The sequence below is a fragment of the Oryctolagus cuniculus genome, chromosome 13, assembly GCF_964237555.1.
Source record: "Oryctolagus cuniculus chromosome 13, mOryCun1.1, whole genome shotgun sequence".
Classification (NCBI taxonomy): Eukaryota; Metazoa; Chordata; class Mammalia; order Lagomorpha; family Leporidae; genus Oryctolagus; species Oryctolagus cuniculus.
Genome location: NC_091444.1, coordinates 57061464 through 57081767, shown reverse-complemented (window position 1 = coordinate 57081767; position 20304 = coordinate 57061464). Strand labels below are relative to the sequence as shown.

General features: G+C 35.3%; 1 protein-coding gene across 2 annotated transcripts in view; it reads left to right on the top strand.

The window, feature by feature from the left end:
• The window catches only part of LOC100356313 (formin-2), a 355035-nt gene that overhangs the window by 205025 nt on the left and 129706 nt on the right, over nt 1–20304 (top strand). For both annotated transcript variants that reach the window (XM_008268219.4, XM_070055559.1), the window contains exons 9-13: nt 9262–9353; nt 9519–9648; nt 10705–10851; nt 13577–13636; nt 13805–13925. In XM_008268219.4, coding sequence (XP_008266441.1) covers nt 9262–9353; nt 9519–9648; nt 10705–10851; nt 13577–13636; nt 13805–13925 — 550 coding nt within the window. The remainder of the gene's footprint in view (nt 1–9261; nt 9354–9518; nt 9649–10704; nt 10852–13576; nt 13637–13804; nt 13926–20304) is intronic.

Sequence of the window (20304 nt, the reverse complement as noted above, 5' to 3'; positions counted from 1 at the left end):
TTGAGTTTATGGCTATTGTTTGTGGGTAGGTGCTCTGAACCCTTCTGTTTCACATTTGTTTTTCACCTTGTTTTTGCATGGTCCTGCTTCTTCACCATCTTGTAGCTCTCTGCTCTCCAGCTACTTGGCTCCTGTCAATTATCTAAACCTCTCAGATCTAACCACCAGAAAAGCCCTGATAAGGGGGCCTGTGCTGTGGCATAGCAGGTAAAGCCACCGCCTGCAGTGCTGGCATCCCATATTGCCACCGGTTCAAGTCTCCAGATGCTCCACTTCCATTCCAACTGTCTGCTATGGCCTGGAAATACAGTAGAAGATGGCCCAAGTCCTTGAGGCCCTGCACCTGCGTGGGAGAGCCGGACAAAGCTCCTGGCTCTTGGCTTCAGATTGGCTGGGCTCCAGCTGTTGTGGCCATCAGGGGAGTGAACCAGCCAATTCTCTCTCTGCCTCTGCCTCTCTGTAACTCTGCCTTTCAAATAATAAATCTTAAAAGCAAAAAAGCATTTATAAAAGCTGTTCATTCAGGAAGCAGCTTCATGCTCAGCCTCTCCTCCTAATAAACATCTACTGACACTTCAATTCTCATTCCTTCCTTAAGAATTCTTCCTTGTGTCTAATATTCCTACAGTATCTCACTGTAACTTGTACCTCATCTTTAGAGTACTAGTCAGTCTGGATACTCCACATGTGTTTACTTGATTATATTTCCTCTCATCCTCTCTAATCTTACAAGATTTATATCTTTTTGCCTTGTTATATAATAAATATATGTATATGTGTGTGTATGTAAAATGAGTGCATATGATTAATTACAGTCTAGCCTGGACAAGTTCTTTTTTTTTTTTTTTTTTTTTTTTTTTTTTTTTTGACAGGCAGAGTGGACAGTGAGAGAGAGAGACAGAGAGAGATAGGTCTTCCTTTGCCGCTGGTTCACCCTCCAATGGCCGCCGCTGCAGCCGGCGCACCGCGCTGATCCTGGCAGGAGCCAGGAGCCAGGTGCTTTTCCTGGTCTCCCATGGGGTGCAGGGCCCAAGCACCTGGGCCATCCTCCACTGCACTCCCTGGCCATAGCAGAGAGCTGGCCTGGAAGAGGGGCAACCGGGACAGAATCCGGCGCCCCAACCGGGACTAGAACCCGGTTTGCCGGCGCCGCAAGGTGGAGGATTAGCCTATTGAGCCACGGCGCCGGCTCTGGACAAGTTCTTTTACATAGAATTTCTTTTTTCTTTCTTTTTTTTTTTTTTTTGACAGGCAGAGTGGACAGTGAGAGAGAGAGACAGAGAGAAAGGTCTTCCTTTGCCGTTGGTTCACCCTCCAATGGCCGCCGCGGCCAGCGCGCTGCGGCCGGCGCACCATGCTGATCTGATGGCAGGAGCCAGGTACTTCTCCTGGTCTCCCATGGGGTGCAGGGCCCAAGGACTTGGGCCATCCTCCACTGCACTCCCTGGCCACAGCAGAGAACTGGCCTGGAAGAGGGGCAACTGGGACAGAATCCGGCGCCCCGACTGGGACTAGAACCCAGTGTGCCGGCGCCACAAGGCGGAGGATTAGCCTAGTGAGCCGCAGCGCCGGCCCATAGAATTTCTTATTATTTTTAAAGGATTTATTTATTTATTTGAGAGGCAGAGTTACAGACAGAGGGAGAGAGAGAGGTCTTCCATCTGCTGGTTCACTCCCCAGATGGCCACAATTGCCAGAGCTGATTCAGTCCAAAGCCAGGAGCCAATAACTTCTTCAGGGGCTCCTACATGTGTGCAGGGGCCCAAGCACTTGGGTCATCTTCCACTGCTTTTCCAGGCCATAGCAGAGAGCTGGATCAGAAGCAGAGCATCCAGCACTCAAACTGGCACCTATATGGGTTGCTGGTACTGTAGGCATCGGCTTTACCCTCTACTCCATAGCGCCAGCCCCATAATTTCTTTTAAAATATCAGGATTTTGATCATAATTTAATAATGATATTCTAGAAGAAAGAGTCCCTTGTTATCACATCTTGTATAAACTTCTTTTGTGGATCAGCATTTACTTTTAATTTAAAATAAAGATTATTTCTTTAGCATTCTGTCAGAAAGCAGTCTCTAATAGTATGTTTTATAATTTTTACCCCAAATAAATTTCAATTCAGCTGACACCCCATGTGCACTTTTCTCCGCACTTGCCTATTTGCACATCAGGGTAAGTGTTTTCCCTCTATGTCAATGAAGGGTACTGAAGGAGAGATTATTTTTGGAAACTCCATAGCACTACTTCATGTTCCTGGTGTTTCTTTTCCTTACCTGGCTCTTTTTTTAAATTACTATACTCCTACAGAAATTAATCCCTTGAAATTAGCTGTCATTTCACATTGCAACATTTGCTCTTTAGGTTATCAGTGTCATCTCATATTCTTTAGTTCTGAAGAGTCTTAACTGAGTGAGTGGCCTCCCAAGTTGAGTTATCCTGAATGGATACCTATTGCTTCTCAATTCTCTCCATCTGATGCTTCTGATGCTTCCTTTTTCTTTTTTTTTCTTTTTTTTTTTTTTAAAAAAAGATTTATTTATTTATTTGAAAATCAGGGGACACAGCATACACACACACACACACAGAGTGTGCTTCCATCTGCAGCTTTCCTCAGATGGCTGCAATGGCCAGGGCTGGGCCAGGCCAAAGCCAGCAGTCAGGAGCTTCATCTGAGTCTCCTGTGTGGGTGGCATAGTCCCAAACACTCGGGATATCTTCTACTGCTTTTATAGGCCATTATCAGGGAGCTGCATTATAAGTGAAGGAGCCAGGACAGGAACCAGTGTTGCAGGTGGTGGTTTTATCCTCTATGTCACAGTACTGGCTGCAATGCTTTCTTTCCCTAACAAGCATTTATCTCTTCTTCATGATCCTGTAAAGAAATCTATAGACAATATTTCCTATCTATATACATGACTTAAATCATCTAATGTCTGCACACAATATAAAGTAGAAATAGCAAAGTCATAATATATGATGCATTCAATTATGTAAGTGCTTGGGTATAATTGGATTAGAAGATACAATTAATACTTAGAAATTTGTGTATTTATGACCACTTAACAGCTCAAAATTATTTATCAACTCTAATAAGATTTTTCAAAAAATGGTGAATACTTGATAAAGTTAAAATATGGTTTCTTCTTAGACATGTCTGATGACTGTATCCTGTAAAACTCTGTAGTTTTTAAAATATTACTTTAAAATGTTTAATTGAAAGAGAGAGAGAGAGAGAGAGAGAGAGAGAGATCTTCCATCCACTGGTTTATTCCTCAAATAGCTGCTATAACCAGGGCTGGGCCCAGCAAAGCAAGGAACCTGGAACTACATTCTGGTCTCCCATGTGAATGGTAAGTACTCAAGTATTTAGGCCACCTTCTGCTGCTTTCCCAGGCTTGTTATCAGGGAGCTAGATTGAAAGTGGAGCAGCCACGACTTGAACCAGCACTCTGCTATGGAATTAAGGTGTTTCAGGCAGCAGCTTAATCCACTGTGTCTCAATGCTGGCCCCATTGTGTATAATACATAAGAATTCAAATGCTAACATTCTATGAAATAATGATTTAACAAAAAATTTAATATAAGGCAGTTTAACTCCCACTCCCCAAAAATAGAGTGGTGCATCATAAAAACTGATGTTTAGGGGAGGGGAAATAAATGTCATCCATCTGTGGCTAGGACCCTAAATACTGCTTGGATGGAAAGACTTGAGGGAGATATGCTGTAGTATGCTTATGTCATAGTCTGTCTTTCTCTCTATCCTAAGACAAAATTTATTTATTTATTTGAAAGGCAAAATTACAGAGAGGGAGAGACTGAGAAAGATCAATCTTTGATCCTCTGGTTCACTCCTCAGATGGCTACAACAGCCAGGGCTGGGGCAGTCCAAAGCCAGAGCCAGGAGCTTCCCACATCAGTGGCAGTGGCCCAAACAGTTGGGCCATCTTCCACGGTGACTTTCACTTGATAAATGCTAGTCTAACCCCTGACATACTATAAAATCACAGGGCTGTCTGCAGTATGTACTTTCCTGAAATGAAGAGATACCCAAGGTTTCTACTATTTAAAAAGAGAGGATGGGAGAAGAAAAAACATTGTGCTCAAATCCTTCATGAAAATAGATTGAAACTAAATTGTTAATAAATAAAGATATTATTTTTGGAATACTTTTTTGTTTAACCCTAGCTTTGATCTCCGGTGCTATTTTTTCTTGTGTTTAATTCCAAATGTAAACCTTGTTCAATAATGGAAACACTTGTTTGCTTCTCCTTTTATTACAGCTTCTTTTGGTCCCTCAGGAGATCTCCTCTCAGAAGAACACAAATTGCACATCCTCTGTCTGGTGTTGAGTTGTTTAAAGTTCCCTGTCTTCTTCTACCAGCGGTCGTTTTTATATAAATTGTGTTCTAATGTAATCTGCCTCTTATTTCTTTCTTGGAGAACATTAACAACCTTTTAGCTTGGGAGAGTACAGAAAGTGTTCCTTGCACATTCACTCTTTAACAAGTATTCCGCTCCTCTTTAAGGATAGTCTCTTCTGACACACGTATAGTAAACATTTCCCAGTAATTTTCCATGATGGCAGGCAAGCATTAGGGAAATTGTGTAGTTGGCTAGCAACGGCGATAAATTCTACCAACCCTGTGCCATAAATGTTCGCTAGACCATCTTTAAATTCCTTTATCCAATTGATGTTACAAGAATGTACCTAAGACTGGAAATATCATAGTTTACGTAGAAGACTCTCGGGTTTAGCCTATTGCAGTCTATATAAAAGGTAGAGGTTTTTTGATGGTTACAAATGTAATTGTTTTGGTAAGTGTCTGCAAGGAACCTTGATTGTTCGAAGGCTGGATCCTGACTTGAAATTATACATGAACAGTAAAACATTTGATGGTTTTGATGTATTATGCTTTATAGGGTCATCAACCTTCCCTCCTTGTTGACTGTGATTGCAACAACTGACATTTAACTGGGCAATAAATTTATTAAAGGGATAGTTAACTCTCTTAATAAGGATGCAGAACCCCTATCATGTTTTCCTTCACTGAACTTATTTAAAAAGTTAAGTAATTCCAGATGGTATCTCATGTGTATTTGGCTTTGAATTTCTTGTTTTCTCACATATTTGCCAACATAGGTTAAGTATTCAAGACTTCCAGGTCCCTGAAGAACTGTTCAGCCATTGGATTCACAACTTTAGGTTACTGTGGTATATTTGACCTTCATTTTGCAAATTATTTTCAGTCTTTGGCATTCAAAGATATTGTTAAAGTTTTCAATGTACTTGTAAAAGAAGGATCTGTAGGGCTGTGGTGTGAGTCTGTGAATCATAAAAAGCATATCTCTTGAAAGCTTTTTAACCTGACAGGAGATATGAGACAACAAGTAGTATATAGTATATTCACAAACTCTGGCATGTGTAATGTACAAAACTATCTTTTAAGTGGCCCTTTAGCAATAGAGAAATGTGTTTCTTTAATAGTATTGGAAAATGTCCAGTCCAATACACAGAATGCTCTTTTGTCTATAACATAACTTATGTATAAATTCTTAAATATTCAAATCATTTTTCCAAAAAATATTTAGAGCATACTTATGTGCCAGGCACTATTCTCAGTGTTGGTTTTATAAAAAATGAATGTTATATTTATCCCTTTGAAGAGCTTTGTAAAATGTGGATAGTAAATAAGAAAATAAATAATTAGAGTCTAATGCGATAAGTTCTAGGATAGAATTCTGTGGAAAGGGACAATTGCTGAAGAGGTAATGATTATTTTGTGCTGTGAAGCTGGGGGTGTATTCATAATGAGGAAATATTTGGGGTTCTTAAATATTGGACGATAGTATACTAGAGAGAAAACATACAGAATGGGCCCAACAGACGGAGCAGTGTAGTCAAAGGCATAGATGTGGAAAACTAAAATTTATTTAGAATCAGGAAGTCTGTGTTGATGGAAAGTAGTACATAGGGGATCAGGGGTTACAAGAGGGGCAGGTGACAGAGATGGATGTGATCAGGTATCTGGATGGCAATGAGATTGATAAGAAGAGAACTATTTCTGAATTTTTTTAAAGATTATTCTCAACAGAAAATGTTACTTAGGCAGATGTAGGAGAGGTTAGACTATAAACAGGCTTATTTATTGGATGTTTGCACTGAAAGATGATAAGCCAGGAGTAAATATTCAAAAGAATTAACAGAATGACCAATGAACCATTTTTGATTTTTCTTTTAAGTTTAGAAATAATTATAGATCCATGGGGCCCTGCAAAAGTAGTGTGCAACATTCATGCAGTTTTCCCCAATGGTGACATCTGACAAAACTATAGTGTGTTATCAAAATCTGGAAATTTAGATTGCTTTCATTCATGGACCTCCTTCTTTTAGATTTCATAAGCTTAATATGCACTGCTACATGTGTAAGCATGTATGCATGTAGAATGTATATAGCTTTATTACATGCTGTTTCTTGTGGTTGTCTTCACAATCAAGGAGTAGGACCATTCTGCCACCACAAAGATCCCTTGTGCTGTCCTTTTTCAGTTATGCCACACACACACACACACCCCCCATAGCTTTCTCCATGAAACCCTTGGCAGTCATTGATATGTTTCCATCTCTATAATTGTATAAATTCTGAGAATATAATATAAATGAAGTCATGTGTTATATATTAGTATTGACTATTATCCCATGGATGAATTTACCAAAATTTTTTTAATCTTTTACACATCGATGGACATCTGAGTTTTTGATTATTACACATAAAAATGTTAGGAACATGCATATATATATACTTTTTTGTGTATGGAATTTAATTTTCTTTGGTGTGATTTTCTGTGAGTGTAATTTCTGTATTGTAGGTTTAGTGTATTTTTAGTGTTTAAAGAAATGGACAAAACTATTTTCTGTGATGTGTTTTCAGCAGCAATATATGAGTTGTCCTGTGTCTTTGGTATTGTCACTGGTTTTCATTCTATCTGTTCTAATAGGTTTGCTGTGATTTCTCATTGTGATTTTAACTTTCATTTCCCTGATGGCAAATGATGTTGACCATCTTTTTTTTAGGTGATACTTCTTTAAAAAATACTTTCTAATAGAGTTTATTTTCCATTTCTTAAAAGTATTTTACTGAAATACGGTATACATACCAAGAACTGCATGGAAGTGTACAGATAAATGAAGTTTATCTTTCTTCTGGTCACACCCACATTAAGAACAAAACATCACTAGTACCCCAAGAATCTCCACTATTCCTGAATTTCTTTTGCTTTTAATGTGGGAACAGAGAGCATACTGGCATTTACATGGCATGATGCAGTGAAGCACTATTTATGACTATATACCAAATGATAGGACATCCATATAAGTTTTATACTCTCTATATTAACTATAACAAACAAGAAGAAATGTGATATTTTTCCTTTTTTGGATCTAGCTTATTTCTCTTGGCATAATAATCTATAGTATCTATTTTGCATCTGTTTTGTTGAAAATGTCAGGATTTCATTTTTTATGGCTCAGTAATATTCTATCATGTATATATACCACATTTTCTTGATCCAGTCATCCATTGATGGAAATCTAGATTCATTCCATGTCTTAGTTATTGAAAATTGCGCTGCTATAAACATGGGACTGCAGGTATCTCTTATATGATGATTCCATTTTCTTTAGCTATATTCCAAGAAATTGGACAGCTGGGTTGCATGATAGGTCTAATTTTGGTCTTCTGAGGAATTTTGTAATTTTGCAATTGTGAACTACTCTTCTTTGGCGAGATGCTTCTTTACTTCTTTTGCACATTCTCTAAGCAGAGTATGGTGCTCACTAGTACCACTTCTTGCTGCCTTGCTGGGCCTCCTGTACTCAACTTCAGCGGGGTTAGGGGAAATTGGGGGAGTGGAGTCCAGAGTAGTACTGCCTCATACTGACTTGCTAAACCTTGTTGCTACTTTGTGCGAATAGCACTTTAGCTTTCCACATGGCCACATTGACACCAAGAAGGGCACAGTTTTTCATTTGGTGTTTGCCTAATACTGGGCAGGTAATAAGAAAAAGGTTTTCTCATCAGCCAGACTACCCTTTCTCTCGTTCTTTGACTGGAGGGAGGTAGAAAGCTCTTCTTGTCTATTTTTTCACTCGTGTCTGCTAGTGGTTCCAGGTTTCAAGCTTCTCCAGCACCCCATATGGCATAAGTAGAAGGGAAATAGAAAGCCCAGGGAACTCAACAACATTCTATTTTCTCAAGTGGTGAGGTAGCTGGCCAGCCTGTCCCCTTTCTGGTCCTTCACTGCCATTATGCTTAGGAATTCCAGTTATAAGAGGGAGGACTGGTAAGCAATGGGGCGATTCCATGTTTATGTCCTTGTTGCTTTTTAAATACTTAGCGCCCTGCTGTAGGTTTCTGGGCCTCAGAATGGGGTCATTGACCAGGATATCATGGGTGAAATCTTGGGAGCTGCTTCACCTTTGGAGCTACTGTTTTATCTAGAAATGAAACTTCTGGCTCTAAGATCATTTGTTGAGCTCAATAAAAATGGTTTAAGTGACAAAAATAATCAGTTTGCAGGGATTAACAAATGAACCAAAGATGAGGAAAGAAGTCAGTATGTCTTCAAGATCCTGCATTAAAAAGTGTAGGATGGTGAAGGGATTTGGGGATATGTTTGGTGTTGGGGGATAAGTGAGAAGTGCAGATTGGAAAGAAAATAATTTTAACAAATTTGTTTTTGTGGTTGGACTGAGAATGCAATGTTAATAAAGAGTGAGAAATGAAAAGGCAGATTACAGACAGTAATGTTGGTCACACTGGAGTATGAGGTTCTAGCACAAGTATAAAAACTGTTAGGAAAGAGAACTTCATTCCTTGGAGACCTAGTATACTCCCAGCTAGCAATAATCTTAATTGAGCAAATGCCACTTTAAAATGAAAATCTTGCATCCTAGAGAATATTATAAACAGCCAAAATAACAAGAAAGGAAAACTGTATTGTTTTAAACCATGCTTGAATGAATAAATGTTTTGCAGATCACCAATCGTCAGTGACATTATTTGGAAGATTTGGGGATGATCTGGTTTGCATTAAACATATTTACACTTTAAAATGCCTTATAAATTAAGTCAAGCTGTACTACAAACAGATGCTAAGAAATATGAAAATATATAGATTTTTTGCTGTGTTAAGATACTTGTTATCTAAAGAATATAATTGACCAGAGTTTGAAAAACTGCTTGGCTTTTGTTTTTTCCAGAGAGCTCAGTCAGATGAACTGGAAAAAATTGAAAAGCATGGCCGATCCTCTAAAGACAAGGAAAACGCCAAGTCTCTGGATAAACCGGAACAGTAAGCATGCCTTAGGCCTGTGGCAAGGGCACAAGGGCTACGGGTGGGCCCTCTGTCCATTTGGAAAATGCAGTCTTCAGTGCATACCTGTCATGAATGAGATGAGGATCAACATCTGTTCATATGAATTATATTTTTCCTCTTAACTTGGCTTTATTTCTTTAGGTTCCTTTATGAACTGTCACTAATCCCCAACTTTTCAGAGCGAGTCTTTTGCATCCTGTTCCAGTCCACGTTTTCAGAAAGCATTTGCTCAATTCGTCGCAAACTGGAATTATTACAGAAATTGTGTGAGGTGAGTTTTGGTCCAAAATGAATTGAACTTGAATTCTGATTATTTAATTTGTTCAGTTATGTTCATGTTTCAAAGAAATTTATTTTATTTAAACTCTTTATTAGAAGTGAGGGATAGTAGTCCCACAAAAGGGACCATTTTACGGCTATGCTTTCAAGATCAAATCACATGTTCAGGTTGGCGCATGGATTTGCAGTACCGTGTTGGGCGAGTGTGGCCAGTGTGTGTTGGCCTCTGGAGAGCTGTCTTCCATCAGCTTTTGCCAAAACAAAATCTTTACTTTTCATAGTCCTTTCAGATATCAGACTTCCAAATGAATGAGATTTGAAGGCATTTTATTTACTTCCCTTCATTTTTGGCAGGGTTTTGCAAATTGTTAATAATCATTCCAACCAAATCATTTAGGGACAGACAGCCATATGGCTCAACAGAAGATTAATATTCTTCTGAAAACAGACTAAGTGCCTGGAAGAAATGACCATTATTAACATTTAAAACAATTTGTCAAAAATCAATAGTACCATTCGTTCTGGTCGTGGTAAATCATTTTGAAAAGTGGGATGATGTTATCAAAGACACATTTTCAGAGGAAGTGACATGGAAACTGAAGTTAAACTTAGTATTTTTGGAAGAAGTGTATGTGAACTTTTTGGGAGTAAACCTAAATTTGAAAATCTTCTAACTGCCTTTTGGTTTTCTACAGTTTCTTCCAAATATTTGTGTTGTTCCAGACATACACATGACTAGGATGATGGCAATGATATTGTTTTATAATAGTTGTCCTATTACAACCTTATTTAATTTCCTTGCAATTAAATAGTAGAAACAGCCTAGAGTGGCATCTCTCAACTTACAAAAACATAATTAAATACTTGCTGGTGGTACAACGTTTTAAAGTTTTAAAGACTGCTCTTAAAATATACTTGATAATGAGGGATGGGAAAGTTTGGTTTTGAACCAAGACTGTTAGTATCATGTGAATAGCTGGCAATGACTTTGGATGATTCAAACAAAACTTTGTATAAGAGAAAAATTGTTATTTATCATGTTTTACAGACGTTAAAAAATGGTCCAGGGGTTATGCAGGTTCTGGGTTTGGTTCTTGCCTTTGGCAACTACATGAATGGTGGAAATAAGACTCGGGGTCAGGCAGATGGTTTCGGATTAGACATTCTGCCGAAGCTGAAAGATGTCAAGAGCAGTGTAAGTATTTTGTACAAATGGATGTAGGCAAATTCAGATTAGGTATTTTGTCTAATAATTGGTCTGACTCTAAGCTAGATGTAATAAGTATTTCTTTAGGTTCCAAAGTCTGGCTTGAGCCAGATAAAAGTAATGGCTATCAGATACTTGTGATTTAGTGAATAATAATGTTTTTTAGAATAATTTTGAGTTCCTTGTCTAGTGAATGATTATGATACTTTAAAATTTAAGTTTTTTTTTTTTTCACTCTAACCTGTCTGCTAATACTTATCCTTTTGGAACCTGGGAGCGAGCTATTTTCTGTGAATTAGACAGCCTTATTTGTTATTTTCATCTCTGTGTTTAAGAATGAAGGCCAAGAGGTGCATGTTTTGAAAACAAAACAGACATGAGTGATTGCAAATAAGTCATCAAAAATATTCTGCTTTTCTACATATATTTTTTCTGATATTTATTTGTATGGGAATGTCTAAGCCTAATTATTTTTTTATCCTGCATCTACAATTGTGTTTGTTTTAAAATTAATTCAAGAGATTACAGAGTGATAGCATGGGATACTGGTCAGAGCCACAGACTAAAGTCTGGGATGGTAAACAGAAAATAAGAGTTCTATTTCTCTGATAAAAAGAGTCACCAGATGAAATAATATGATGCAGGAATTATGAACATGTTTTTAAAACATTAGGTTTCAGTAAATAATTGGCTAGGAATAGAAATAAAAATGTATGGAATTGTCCTTTCAGGATAATAACATAACCCCTCATAAAAGAGAAAAAAATTTGATCTTTTATGTCAGTGGAAAATCTTAATTTGTGGATATGTGTGTATGTGTTTTCATTCAATATTCTTCATTGAACAGCTATGAGTATGAAATGCCAGATTCTATGCTTTTCAGAAATTCCATAACCCATAGTCCTTTCCTGGTATACCAGTAATGTAAGATGATACTTCACAAAGTTCATGGAAAGATGGAATACAAAAATAAGTTTACTTTGGAGCAAAGTGTTTTGAAATTCATGAATATAACTTCTATTCAAAGAGTTCACAAATCTGTGCCTGGGTTTCAATTTTTTACACCAAAAGAGACTTAGCTTTTAATTCTATTTCCCATGAACTTTTTGAAGTATCCTCATAATTTCTGTGATTTTAACGGTTGTTCAGATGCTATTATATTTGTATGATACGTATTTTCATACAAATCTCCAACATGTAGACCTGCTTTTTATTAAAAAACTAGAGCTCTTTTTTAAACATATGGTAGTTCTTGAATAGTTCTCAGCAAATTCTTATTGGATTGAAATAACTTTTGCAAATGACATTGGAGTATAAATAGGATCAGAATAATGCTCAATCTAAAAAAATTGATCTAAAATATAATCCTGTTATAGTGGTATATGAATAAAGGATTGTTTTTTGTGTTTTGTTTCATGTTTTATTCAATTCTCCATTAAGTCAAATTTTATATATTTAAACAAATAATTAAGGATAATTTAAAATAAAAATAACCGAGGCAAAAGTGTTTTTTATAATTTCACTTGAACTCTCAGAAGAGCTATGAAAAGTCTCCATGAATTGGTTCATTGTTTACAAAAACAGTGTGACTATATCTCTTCCTCAGTTCTATTAGCAGACTTTTGAGGACAAAGCTGTTCCTCAGATCATTTAAATTTTTCTCTGTATGCCTATCAGCAGGCCTTTGATATATGTTTTAGTAATTGATTTGTAGACTACTAACTGTTTCATTGGTTTACAAGTTAGAAGAAAAAAAAAAGTCAAATAGCTTGAATTATTCTGTTCAAAAAAATCTGACTTATGATGGAAGTCTTAGTACATGTTACTTTATCCTGTCAGGATTGTGAAGGGATATCCTTCTCTATAAATAGTCATGGTTATGGTTAAATCAAACATCACAGAGAGTACAGTTTGCATAACAGGTTTTGTTTATATATATATATATATATATATATATATATATATATATATTACAATCTCTCTCAAATGCATATTTTCTACTACTAAGTTGGATAAAAGGAAAAATTTTGTTAAAAAATTTCAAATTAATGCCTCTAAATATGCCAGCAAGGAGATGAAAAAGTATTCTTGGAAGACTGTTAGATATGAAAGAATTTGACATATTTTTCTATGGAACTGAGCACATTATCTTGTTTATAGCCTCACAACTATTAGTTTACCACTTACAGTTGCTGATATAATGAATTATAATATTTTGTGGTATTTTAAGAGCTCTCATTATATTTAGCCTTTTAATTTCCCTACTCTATTTGCTAATGGGCCTCAATTAAGCTTAGTTTTATAGTGGTACCTGCTAGTCCAACTAGATATAAATGTAAGCAATATTTAATTATTTCTTTTAAGATATTAATTACAGAAAATGAATGTAATGAACCAACAAAAATTTAAAATAAAAATGAAGTCATAAATGAAAATTTTATTAACTTCTGACTAAAGAGAGTAAAAATAGGGGACTATTTAGACTGTCGTTGAACAGTTTTGCTTCCATTTGAAGCTTAGATTGCAACACTGGAGGGAAATTCTATTCCATTAACCTCTTTTAATATTATGACTGAGACAACTGAAAATAAAATTAACATTTCATTCTAAATGCTTTCATCCACATATGTAGAGTCACTGGAATTTATGTTATCTAATGTATATTTAATAATTTCTAAACTATGTTGTTGCTAACTTTGTTCTTTCTGCCTAGGACAATAGCAGAAGCCTTTTATCATATATTGTTTCATATTATCTTCGAAATTTTGATGAGGTAAGATAATTGTTACATGTTGTGATATTTTGTTATTTATTTGTTGAACTATTTGGCATTGGGGTTTTTTTGCTATTTGTTTTTCACCTTTGCCATTGAGTCTCATGTGTTTTTCTTGTTTATGCTAATGCTCGGCTGTCTGAAAATTATGTTCATCCTACTCATTAGGACGCTGGAAAGGAGCAGTGTGTATTTCCATTGCCGGAACCCCAGGACCTTTTTCAGGCCTCACAAATGAAATTCGAAGATTTTCAAAAAGATCTCAGAAAACTAAAGAAAGACTTGAAAGGTAACTTGCAATCTTGAACTCACATGTTCTATTTATACTTTTTAAATTAGAGTAGACAGTCTATTCAATGTTTTTGAAGACAGTAAATGAGTCATAACTATGTAGAACTAAATTTTTGGTGTATCACAAAATAAAAATTTTGCCAATATTCTTTTTTGTCGTTTTAGAAGTTATGTGTATTGGGATTTAGTAATTGAATAGCATCTTGTTATTCAAATAACAATCTATTTCATCAGGAGTAAGTTTGCATCTTGTTTTTATTTTATAGCCAGGAACATTTGGACATTCATCATGTCATGGTTGAACACAAATCATGTCATTGTTAAAAGATAAATAGTCCCTCCCCACTCTTGCTTGCCCAAGATTTTGTCACTTTTTAGCCTTCCTGGGAACAAAACATCTTCTTTTACATGTTCAGTCAAAAATGCATATGAGTATATTTTCTTATTGTTCTTCAAGAAACCTTATGTCCAATCATGCTGGAAAGAGCGAGAGTCAGAAGTTCTTTAGGGTTCTAAACTTAATATGTACACAGAAGCAAATAATTTGCAGATTTTTTCTAAGTAAAATTCTTTTTATTCGTTTTTCATGAGACTTATTTTTATGGTTACTGGCATTGACAACATCTCAGCTTCACACTTTACTCAAAAATTCAATCTTGCAAAGTAAGATTTTATAGTTTACAAATGATCTGATAAATGAGAGGAATGGTAGTCTTATTACCAGGGGTTATGTTTCTTTCAGTTGGTACATCACTTTGAAATGTTCACCCATTTTCTGTTAATATCTGCATGGCTTCTTCCTATCGATCTTAAATACACATGTATCCATCCATGAAATGCAAAGTTCTTAACAATACTTGTAGCTAAAACAAAGGTGTTAACCCACACCAGATAAGTTTGAAAAGGATGAGTTACTGGTGTTTCAGAACACTGTTTCCTCTGGAGAGCATTTTCCCTTTGTAGTAATCTGGTAGTTGCAGAAGATTAAATATTGAAGGACCACCTTAGCCATTTTTGTATGCTTTAGAAGGCTTGGGAGAAGATTGAATGCTGAGAGTTTACACTTTATGTAGGAGACAGCTTATACTCTCAAAATATCACTATGCTATGTTTTCCTAGCATGGTATTTTCCTGTTTACCCTTATGTTGGTACAACTGGCTATCCTAGAAATGGGGAGTTTCATAACCAAATAAATATTAAAAAGCCTCTCAGATTTGTAGTAGTTCTCCAGTTTGTTTGACCATAGAACACTTTTGTCCACAGAATGTCTGGTAGGTTCCAGTGTCAGCAGAATATATTCTGAGAAATGCAAGCCTAGTCATATGTATAGCTGAGCTTTGCTGTTTTCTTCTGAGGTGCCATGAAAGATTGGGGAAATAAAACCAGAATTCATGAAATAATGTAATGCTCTATGACTATTTTTGTAATATGAGATCCACTTGAAGAGCTATTTATAAGACTATCTAGCTCAGAGGATTAAGAACTGAAAAAAATCATGTTTTACCTCAATTTTTGCTTTTCCACTTGATTTGATTCGTTCCATAAAAATCATGTTTTATGACATAAGGAAGGAAATCTTGTGAACTGAAATGTAAATCTAATTTCTTAGAAGTAAAGACTTACCATGAATGTAGAATTTCATGTCAACAATGCGTAAAATAAAGCTGCATGTCCTTTTTAGGAATGAGGTGGGTATAAATAGATACGTATGCCCATCACACCACTGGAGCCAAATGGAAGATTATTGGATTATGTTATTTTAGATACAATTTTAGTAACTTAAAATAATGTCTGCTTTGATCACTGTAGCATAGTAAAAATAATTCCACTAAGTGATCAAATTAGATGATTCATTGAAGAAGTTTCAATCAGCTTTTCTACATATTTTTCCAGAGGTAAGTTGTTTTAAAAAGGTTTTTTAAAATGGAATAATACATATAAAGCATATATCCCAATACCCTTTATACCATACCCACTAGCTTCTGGCTGTTCATAATGAACTAAAAATAGAATGGTGTGATTAGTTTGATAAAGACAGATGAGCTATAACCGTGAAGTCACACATCTGTTGGGTCTATCATTTCTTATACTGCATAGTGAAGTGATTTTTATTTCTAAGAAAAGACTGAGAAATAACATGTTATAGCTCAGACATTTTAATTAGACAACTGAATCTTATTTTAGCATTTAATGAGAACATACACTGTGTTTGGTTTCTCTAGTTATTCCCAAGATTTCCATAGTTCCTCAGGGTGCTCTCCTGGGTTTCTGAGCTTAGTTTGTTAGGCAACCTGATGTGTCTTTGATCTCTTCTTGTTGTCAGCAGCTTTTCTTGATGAAGTCATGCCAAATGATGGCTTCTGTTCCAGTGCCTTTCTTGGGTAGGAATTGTAGCATTTGACACATGACTTAAATCAGCTCAACATGCACAGAGCATTGAGTAATTAAGTTACTGGAACTGAATAAGATGGACAAAAATGTTCTCATGCAAATTTTTTGTGTTCTCTCTCTCTCATAACTGACTAGAAAATATGTTTGATTCATTAGCTATGTCTTCAAGTTGAAGCAACATCTGTGTCCAGAGATATCTAGAAAAAATCAGTCTTTATACTTGGTTGAATTATTCGCTTACAACTATAGAACTATAATTATTACCGTTAAAATTGAAAATTTCTGTTGTTTCCTTCTTCCCTTTATGTTTGAAAGGAGGATAAGAAGTTGTTTTTAAAACTATTTTTTGTGTTATGATAATAAAATTAGTATTCAGATCAATGTAGGAACTTTAGACAACTTTGAAAAATTTAAAGAAAGTGTATTTGTCCTTCTATACCACAGTGATAAGTAATTTTTTATTTTGGTATATTTCTGTGTGATGTATGAATGTGTATAGCACATGCATGAATAATATAACTGGCATATATATAAATGTACTTTTTGTAATTTTTGTCCAATTTTATATTCTCTGATAGAAAGATAATTTATTTACATTTGCATTCTATTTGTTCTGATTGTTTATTGTTTTGATTAATTCCTCAATATTTCCTTCTTCACTCCTCCAATAATATTTTAAAAGGTATACATAGTATTCCTACTAATTTGTTAGTTGGTCTTCATGTGAACATGTTTTCTTAACTATGCAACTTTAATATCATAAATTTATGCAGTATAATTTTGCTTCCAAATAAAATGAGAGTTTTTGAATATTTTAACTAATAATTGATCTCCTTTTACTTTTCTCCCAGTGTTTACTGAAACTTCTAGTACTACTATTTTTGTTAAAAGATACTACTTTTTTTAATAATCAATAGGTAACATTTAAAAATATATTTAACTGTACTACCATTGTTACATTCCATTTTCTTGGTTCTCATTTGCTGTTCTTTCAGTGCAAGTAGTTGAGTATTAAATTCAGTCAAAAAATTTTTCACTTGTTTGTTATGTGATAGCCTTTCTGGGTATAGAATTTTAGATTGACTTATTTTATCAGCGCTTCAATTATAGCATTGTTTTCTAGTATATTTTTATAGCTGTCTTTTTTAAAATTATAGTCTTTTTTCTGATGAGTTGTTCAATTTTCTTATTTACCTTTGGCTTTCCATTGTGTTTATTTTATGCATATATTCTCTCATAGTTCTTTACCTTGGTCTGAACTTAGAACTTTCGACTGATGACTCCCTTAGTGTCTTAAACTCCCTCAGCCATTATTTGTTCATATATTATTTCATCACTTTTCTCCTCTTTTCCTGAAAGTCCTTTTAGATATACACTGGAGCTGCTTGATCCAATCCACCATGTCTCCTAACTCATTTTTAAAAAATCTTCCTTGATCCCACTTTCTTTGACCTGTTTTTCAGTTTATTAGTATCTTCAACTCTGTCCAATCTAGTGTTTATATTATTGATGTAGTTACTTTTAAATGATGATAATTTGTGTTTCTGGGATTTCTGTGATATTTTTATCATTCATTTTTGTCTCTTTAGTGATGTATTATTTTTAGTTTGGAGCATTATCTTTTATTTATCTCACTCCTTTTCAGTTTTTCTTTATTCTGAAGTAATCTCACGAATTTTAAGTTGTCTTTTTACTCTTTAGTTTCCATTATGGTGTTGGAATGTCAATATTAGAATGGTGTCAGAAAGTTATGGCCTTTGAGCTCAATCCAACCTGTATTTGAAGGTAAAGTTCCATTGGAACATGGGCATGCCTAAACATTTACATATTGTCTAACAATACTTTGTGTTATATCTCTATAGTTGTGACTGAGACTGCACATCTGTCTGTCCCTCACTCTTTTCCTTCCCTTGATCCCCAGACCCTTCTTTGTCTTTTCATTTTTTCAACTACTCTAACTTCACCTGTCTTTGGTACCCAGGTTGTCCCAAAGCTTTTATCAGGAGCATAGACTCTTGCCCTGTAGGCATTTCAAGTTTGTTGCAGATGCTGTCTTGTGTAAGGTCTTAGTTAGAGTTGCATCTACCTACTCATGCTGCCCCAGGCATACAGCTGCATACGTGTTGTCCTATAGGGAGCAGAAAATAGTAGAGGCCAGTTACACCACTGAGTTTCTAGTATTGACACTGGTTCTTTTCCCTCTTGTGTGTGCTCTCTGTATTCTACAGTTCCTACATAATCAAGGCACTCCCTCACCTCCACATTCACAATCCAGTGACTCCTTACTTCAGTCTTTTATTATTATTATTATTAACTTGGGCTTCTCTGCTGTTTCTGTTTTGAGGAGATACTTAAATTTTTAAAAAGCATACTACATCTGTTTAGGTTCCTCTTTTTATATTATCTTTCACTGCTATGTGTTTCAACAGAGGGAAAGCTCAGTCTGTGAACTCATCATTTGGTTTGACTGGACATCTGTATTCACTTTTACATCTTACTTTTTGTTTCTCACTGAAAATTATAGCAGGAACATTTTCTCATGCCATTTAATAGATTTTAAAAACCATTTAGAATGGTTTCATAACAATCCATCTCATGTTTGTGGCATAATTTAGTGAGTAATTTGATTCTTGTAGGAAATCAGACTTGCCAATTTTCACTACTCTAAATTTGTCATGTTTCTGAGCATTCTTATTCATAGTCTTTTAAAAAAATTACGCTTTTGTTCCCTTAATGTAGAATCTTAGACATATAACTAATGGATCAGAGCCAATAAACAACTTTTAGGTTCTTCATATTACCAAATATTACTAAAATGCTTTCTAGAAATGAAACTGATTATTTTAACTGGTGAAGTTGTTTTAATGAAACAGAGTAATCAAATTTATGAGATGTCTATCAATAACAAAGGCTCTTAATGACAGAATATCCTAACACTTTAATTATCATTCAACAAGAGGATCTTTGCTGATACAAATAACTACTATTTGTACAGTAGAAAATATTTTAGTTACAAAAACAAGATACCATAGAAATAAAGAAGATGTGGTTAGAAAATCATATTTAAATAGAATTGGGCATGATCAATAAATTGTTTTTCAAGAGGAAAAAACTAGAACTTGAAGCATGGCAAGGAGTGTAATAAAACTCATGTGTCTTGTAATGATTTGGGCTCTGTTTATTTACTGATCTATGAAGGCAGTGGTTTCTCTATTCACATCAATATGAAAAATCAAAGAATCCTGAAAAATGTTTATTTGAATTGTGTACATATGCATGTTGGTGCATAGGTTGAGTGAGTAGATAGATGAATACTTAAAGCTTATCAACTTTGGAAAAAATATTACAACTGAAAACATTTCCTTCAAAGCATATTGAAAGAAATGTATATATCTCAAACAGCAAAATACTATAGTAGCCTGAATACTGCTGACTTATAGGAAATTATGGAATGATATAATTTTATCTAGAATCACTTTTTTCTTCATATACGGAAAATTCCACATGGTACTTTTTGGTGTTCTTACTGTCTCTAAAATTAGAAAGATTTGTTTCATTCTTTCCACCTCCTCTGTTTCCCTCAATGGTCAAAGTTGCTATCATCTTTTGTTTGAGTGCCTTCCTTGCTTGTCATAGCAATATTTTCAAGACCTAAACCGTACCACTCCAATCCCTGAATAGAATTCCTCAGTGATTGGATATTACAGTTGGAGTAAAATGTAAACTCATTATAAAGAATATAAACTCTTACAGCCTTCTTGGCCAGCTTGTGCTCTCTCCTTTCATGCCTGCTATGTTCCAGGAAGGCAGGGACCTTTGGACATTTTCTCTGCCTGAAGATCTCCATCTGCTCCTACTCTTGTTCTCAACCCTCTGCACGTACAAATACACATAGAGTCCATGTGGGATTTCATTATCTGGCACCTACATATCTCAATGTATTGTACTGTTGTTGTTCTACTTCCCTTTACTAGGCCAGCAGTTG